The sequence below is a fragment of the Ixodes scapularis genome, unplaced genomic scaffold (assembly GCF_016920785.2).
Source record: "Ixodes scapularis isolate PalLabHiFi unplaced genomic scaffold, ASM1692078v2 PGA_scaffold7__128_contigs__length_106722199, whole genome shotgun sequence".
NCBI lineage: Eukaryota > Metazoa > Arthropoda > Arachnida > Ixodida > Ixodidae > Ixodes > Ixodes scapularis.
The window spans coordinates 95,494,970-95,502,188 of record NW_024609882.1 but is presented as its reverse complement, the minus strand read 5'-3'; the positions used below and the strand labels follow the sequence as shown (position 1 = coordinate 95,502,188).

Here is a 7,219-nt window from a genome sequence, read left to right as displayed (position 1 = left end):
TGATCTTTCGCTAATGCCGTCACCGAAGGGCCTGATTTTGGTCTTCCATCTGATGAAGGCTCTCCATCGGAGTTTTCCATGATGGAAAATCCGGGAGCACCTTGGTAGGACCCAGATTTAAAGGGTCCACGTAGCTGGCGGCCTTCAGGAGTATGATTTGTAGGTCCGGGTATAAAAGAGGCTTACTTCTTTCGTAGCGAAGGAACAGATCAGGCTCTAATCCAGAGGCGTCGGCAATCTTTCAAAAATAATGTGGAACGCAGAAAAAGGATCGACCATCTACAAGGTGCTTCTTCTTCTTTTTCTTATTGGCTGTGATTGTATCGTAAGAGTTGGTGGCCGACTACAATTACGTGACAACAAAGAAGAAGTGAAACATCCGATTATTATACCTGCAGACCACCGATTCACTTTCCTTCTCATCGCTGAAGAGCATCGTCGGCTACTGCACACCGAAGTTCAAGACACGTTGACGCAAATACGTGAAACTTATTGGGTTCTAAAGGGAAGACAAGCCGTAAGGAAGGTCCTACGTCGCTTTATAACTTGCCAAAAGCAAACGTATGCACTAGCATCCGAGCCTGTAGCTCCACGACCAGCGGACCGAGTTTTAAGGTGCGAACCGTTTGAAAAAACAGGGAGCAGGGGTGGATTTCGCTGGGCCACTAATCTGTCGACGTGACTGCGGAAGCTACAAGGTTTACATCGTCCTGTTTACCAGTGCCGTGACACGTGCTGTGCACTTCGAATGGGGGAACGACATAACGACAACAGCCTTTTTATTGGCATTCACACGCTTCGTGGCACGCAGAGGCATCCCGAAAACGATTTATTCCGACAATGCCTCAACGTTCAAAAGAGCAGCCAAAGACATCCAGAGATTGTTTGAGTCGATAGGAGCGGAGGAAGTGCAAACGTATTTTGCAAACCACAGAATTAGATGGAAAACGATCGTAGCGAGAGCTGCCTGGAGGGGCTGGTTTTGGAAGAGACAAGTGAGGGCAGTCAAGGTTTCGCTGCACAAGGTTCTAGGCCGCACTAGTCTGAATTTCGAAGAACTGACAACTGTACTCACAGAGGTAGAAGCAGTAGTCAACTCCCGTCCGGTGACTTTCATTTCCACCGATGCAAACGAACGAGAGGCTCTCACTCCAGCACACTTTCTAATGGGACACAAATTGACCAACCTCCCCTCCCATCAAATTCCAGAAGAAGATCAAGCAAGCCCTGAAAACTTGGCGCGAGGTTGGAAATATCGAAATACCATTATAAATCAATTTTGGAGAAGAAGGGGATCGGAATATTTGCTAGAACTGAGATCAGCCCACATCGCTAAACCCAACAATTCAAATTGTATACAAACCGGTGACCTGGTCCCTCTCAAGGACAATAGACTACCGCGACATATGTGCAAAATCTGCAGGGTCAACGAGACATTCCCAGAAAGGGACGGCAAGGTGCGGTCTTGCAGTATAATTACACCCAGTGGTCGTGAACTTTGCCAGCCGATACAGTTATTATATTCCCTGGAATTGTAAGAATGAGCTTTCGCTCATTTCGGGGGAGTTTGTTGAATGATTATTGCAAAAAGAAGTAGAAGTAACAAGATTGAACTATAGACGATGACAACGAGAACGGAGGGATCGATGGTGACTCCGGCAGAAATCGGAACGAACATGTAAATACTGTACATAAACCCTTCCTTCTGAACGAACTCGCTACATTTAATCCTCTTAACGCAGAAACGTAACAGCCCGTCATGTGCGTAACTCATAAGTGCTCCAGTTGCACGGAACAAGGGGATCAGGCTGCAGGTTCGTTCCTATGGCATGCTCTAATGGCCACTTTGTTCAATATAGTTTTTGAATGGTTACTGGCACCTCCGTTTCGTTTAAACGCTCAGTTATGATTATTCCGCCTGAGGTTCACTCGATCGTTCCTAAAAAGCCGCAATAAAAATGAACTGAGCCTTCGTGTAATCGACGATGCACTGGCACGTACAAAGTTCTACTTTTTTCATACGACAGTGGCAGAAGCTATTGTTGGAAAAGAGCTTATCGATACAATCACTTGTGAATGCGTGTGCGATTTGGCTTTTATTAAAGCGGTTAGTTCGTAAAGCCGCGGCGATGTCATGTCATCAGCGGGGCAAAAGGAAAATATTTGTGGTCCTCGGACATACTTGTACGTGATTCATTAGTTTAATCCCTTACATTTATCATCAATGTTATAACGGGATAGTTACATATTTGCAAGTGTAATCAAAAAGTAATTTCCTCGTAGATTAGATCACGGTTCGTTTGTAAATGTTTGCTATTTTATTAACAAGAAAGCGGGAACGTATAATAAACGAAAAACAGTCGACCATTATCCCCTTTATTGAAATAAGCAAATTTCAAGGGCGGGGGGGGGGGGGGGGGGGGGGATAAAAATACAAATGTTTCATTTCGGCAAAGTTGAACGCAGTACCGTCAAGGTAAGTATTAAAAAAAATATATGGTCAAAGTTCCGGCAAGTTGATCAAGTGCATTTATATCCGCTTTTCTAGTGCGTCAGCATTAGAACGCTCGTTTTGACGAAAACCCGGTGGTCACTTTCGCTTGTCAGTGCTGGAGAAAGAAGGAGAAGGAGGGGTAGAAAGTGACGCTTGCGACGCTCCCATTGTTCGAAGCGCTGACGTTAGCACGCGGCAACCTCTCCCTCTCTCCCCGGCGCTGACAAACTGACAGACACCGCCGGGTTTTCGTCAAAACGACCGTTTTCGTTTTTGTCAAAGGAGCGTCGCAGGCGCGGAGGCACCTCGGCGCGGTGGAATGCGGTCCTGCTCAGTTGCCGCCCTGCCTTCGCCGGATGTTCTTCGCTCTGGATTTTCGTATTAGCGGTGCGTGGGCTGCGATGTGTGTGTGTAGTTAAAATGATGGATGTGGTTCCCTCCACGAGTGACATGAATGGGGTTCCTTCCACGAGTGATATGGATGACCGTTTCCAAGGGCGTCTACGTAATCGAAGATAGGCGTCGAAAAAAGACAAGGATAAAAAGAGACGTAAACACTGACTTCGATCATGAACCCACTGGCCCAAATTGCCATCTTAAGGCATCGACGTACTCTGACAGGCAAAGTACAAAAACGGATTGAAAGCAAATTACAGAGATCCATTGGTGGATTCTCAGGGAATGCGTTAGCATGACCTTTGGGAAACGCCACACACGCCCCCTTCGGTAAACGCTAATTCTGACGCCATAACAAGGCCAAAAAGAGACAGAAAAAACTAGAGGAAGCAAGAAAAATAAAGCAAATATAAATCAGCAGAAAGGTTAAGGTACCTCATGGCATTACAGCGCTCGGCTCCAAACAAACCGTTCATAGGGCCGTTGCTAGGAAGAGGTGCATAGGGGCTCGATGTGAGACTGGAAATTGCCCGATAAAAAAGTAAATTTTTTTTGTAAGCCTTGTGACTTCTCAATATATAACCATGAAGACTTGTTTTATCGCCTCAGAACCATAGAGCGATGCTAAATGCCCGTAATAAAGTTTCAGAACCGGTTTTGCCTTGCTAGCAGACGACGCAATGGCTTAGCGGGCTCGCTGTTTCTTTCTGAGGGAGCAGACGACCGCGTTGAATGTGGTTGGTGACGATCAACGAAACTCCTATTCTCACGGTCAACTTTCCGCGGGATTTCGGAAGCGAAGAGTGCCCATGCACAGCTTTGATCGACGCCCAAGGTGGGTGAGCGCGCGAACGCCTTTCCGTGGGGCTCGCCTCCGCAATATTTGAGAAGGTGAAAACTCCGTGAAGCCTAATAACGTAAGACAGACAACGTGAAGTGTATCAAGGTCGAAGTGCAGTCCAGCACATGTTTCAAGGATTTCTGACCGCAATATTTGAGAAGGTGAAAACTCCGTGAAGCCTAATAACGTAAACAGACAACGTGAAGTGTATCAAGGTCGAAGTGCAGTCCAGCACATGTTTCAAGGATTTCTGACAGCACAGTTACTTCAGTGCACATCTGTGTGATCAAACTAACTGTCTGTAACCGATTATATATATATATATATATATATATAGGGTGTTTTGTTTTTTTAGCTGCACCAAATTTTCAAAAGAAGGGAACGTGAGATACAGTAATTTGAGCCCTGGGGAAGTGTTCGCAGCCATGGCGGCCTCTAGAAAAAAGGTGAAATTAGGTCATTAGTTGGCTAATTAACTAAAATGTTTTAATTAACTCTTTAATTTTTCACTTGAGGGCACCTAATGCATTTACCGGATTGAAGATCGGCCACAGTATGCTCTAGCCGTGTCGTCCAATTCGGATAAAAAATATTCCCAGTAGGCGCTACGGGGTCGAGAAATGTCACTTTGTTAAATGGCGTAAAACCGAAACTAGACAGGAAACAGCGCCGGTAAAGTTATCGCTCCACTTTTCCGGGCATGCGATTCGTCATTATCGAGGCCGGTTCCACTTGCTTAGGAGAGCCGGCCGCGATAATGACGAATCGCGTGCCCGGAACGGCAGAGCGATAACTTTATCGGCGCTCTCTCCTGTTTAGTTTTGGTTTGACGCCATTTGCCAAAGTGACATTTCTCGACCTCGTAGGGCGTACTAGGAATTTTTTTATCCATATTTGACGACATGGCTAGACCATACTGTCACGGGTGGTGACCAAAAAAACAATAAATAAACAGGAAGAAATAAACGTTTAATGTGGCGAACTTGTGCCAAAAATAAAAGAGTACAAACGATAATACCAGAGCGTCGCGGGCGTCGAAGGCGGCAAAACAACACGATCGAACGCTGAGGCGAAACTGACTGTGGCTCGCCACGTGGAGCCCCTTATGTACATGCGTGGGCTTCTGGGATAATCGGCATAGGAAGTTCGACGCGTAGAACATTCGGACCTCGAACAAGCAACATGATTCTCGAATTTACCAGAATACTAGTGTGCAGGAATAAACAAAAAGATGCGCCGCTCCCAGGAATCGAACTCTGGCTTTTCGCGTGGGAGCCAGATACGATAACTGTTAGGCCACGCGCGCGCTGCCTACTTGGCCAGCTGCGCGCGCGGCAATACTGTGGCCGATCTTCAATCCTCTAAATGCATTATATGCCCTCAAGTGAAAAATTAAAAAGTTAATTAAAACATTTTAGTTAATTAGCTTACAAATTACCAAATTTTACCTTTTTTCTAGAGGCCGCCGTGGCCACTAACACTTCCCCAGGGCTCAAATTACTCTATCTCACGTTCCCTTTTTTGAAAATTTGGTGCAGCCAAAAAAAACACCCTATATATATATATATATATATATATATATATATAAACGAAATTGTGCAAATGAATGAACCGTACTTAATCCAATGAATTAAAGAATCCAAGTTTCCAGGAACCCGCCGAAAGCCAAAAAACGGCGGAGCCAGGATTTTTTGGCTTTCGGCGGGTTCCTGGAAACTTGGATTCTTTAACTCATTGGATTAAGTACGGTTCATTCATCTGCACAATTTCGTTTATATCCTCCTCGGAGACCACGTACGATGGTGTGAAGTGCCCGTGTTGTGTGTATATATATATATTGTCGCAGATGGAAACGGATCGACAAGAGTAAAACAAAAAATAAAAATTTAATTGGCGAACGTCTTCCTCGAAACAAAAGGATGTGGGTCGACGGCGGCAGTAGTGAGCGACGATGCGTCGGTGTGACAGCTGGCTGTGAGTCGAGAAAGCTGCGCTCGACTCGCTCCAGGAGCTAGGGGCGAAGAGAAGATCGTCGATTGATGAACGACGTGAAGTGGAATCAATAGAAGACAAGAATAACCATGCATCGCCTAAAACAATCTTGTCTGAAAGTATGGCAATGGAACTGCAGGGGGATGGGTCAGAAGCAGGCCAGTCTCAGTCTTCGGCTGTCACTTGAAACCGATCCCCCTCCGGTAATACTTCTGCAGGAGCCTGGAAAGAAGCCCGTAAAGATTAAGGACTACCGGACGGTAGGCGGAACCCAATACTTCACGACCCTCGTCCACAGGACCTTCGCGGCCACGGAGAGGGACCTGGGCCGGTTTTCTCGAAGCGATGGTAAACCCATTTTGGTAAACCACGGTGCCTAGGAAGGGAAAAGTACCTAGGTACTGTAATAAACGGCTTGATATAGAACAACAAAAATTATTTTTGATTGGGCAATAAGGTGTGCCATCTATCGGTGAAACAAGCCAGTCATTTTGTTTATCCTTTTTTTCCGCTGGTTGTCATCGATCTAGTATGGTATTTTAAGTCAAAATATAGTAATATTGTACTTGAAGACCAATTTATTTGCTTCCGATGGTACGAAGAAATTTTAGCTACTATGCTAGAGTTTGTCGACGAATATTTGAAAATGTAAGAAACATTTCCTTCAATGTGTTTCGCCATAAGCAACGCATAACTTTCCCGTGTTTCTTCCAGTCTGGCAACGCCGGTGCTGTAGTCTCGTTTTCGTTCCTTGCGACGCACATTTCTGCGATTCCTGCTGATCTCAACTGTTTGCCCTCTCTTCTGTTTGCCCAAATGATTCACCGGTGACGAGAAGCTAAGCTTCTCGTCACCGTTGAATTGCTGGCCACCGGGGATATGTAGAAACCTCAATGCTGTCGGCATACTGTCGGCGCACTGTGAACAAAAAAACAGTACAATGTCTCAGCTGTTCACCCGGAACGAAGACTTTATTGAGGATAACCCCCTTTCTCCGTAAAGTAATCGCTGCTCACGAGTTGGCGTGCATTGTGTAACAAATGAGACGTCTTAGTATAAATATGTACCAACACTCGTTTGCAAAACATTTTTTTACTCACCATAAAAACACTTGCAAGGCTTATGTACCGTCATATGTCTTAGATCCCGGACTGCTGAAGAGTGATGCGTTCGCGGAATGCTGCCGTCGGTTAGTTTAGTAGTCCCTCTGAACTATCGCTTTGCTTGACGTGCTAATAGGTTGAAGGTGAGTCATTAATATAACAGCCAGATCGAAATGAATGTTCAGCAGAACCAAGCAGAATTATTAGCCCTCATTAAGCGACGCCACGGCCATTTTGCTTCTAGGTACTGCTCCTCCCTCGGCGCCCCTGCTCTACCAGCCACGTCACCTGGAATTCCCCCTTCTAGGGACAATAATTAACTTTAAACCACGGTTCGCGTTCGAGAAAACGGGCCCTGGACGGGGGCGGAGTGGATTGTGGGTACGTGGTGAT

General features: G+C 45.7%; 1 protein-coding gene across 1 annotated transcript; it reads left to right on the top strand.

Annotated features, from left to right (window-relative positions):
• Nucleotides 1-250: 250 nt before the first annotated feature.
• Nucleotides 251-1,538, top strand: LOC115328510. The gene is made up of 2 exons (XM_040222395.1): nucleotides 251-286; nucleotides 990-1,538. Exons 1-2 carry the CDS (start codon nucleotides 251-253, stop codon nucleotides 1,536-1,538), a joined length of 585 nt encoding a protein of 194 aa, XP_040078329.1.
• Nucleotides 1,539-7,219: the final 5,681 nt, after the last annotated feature.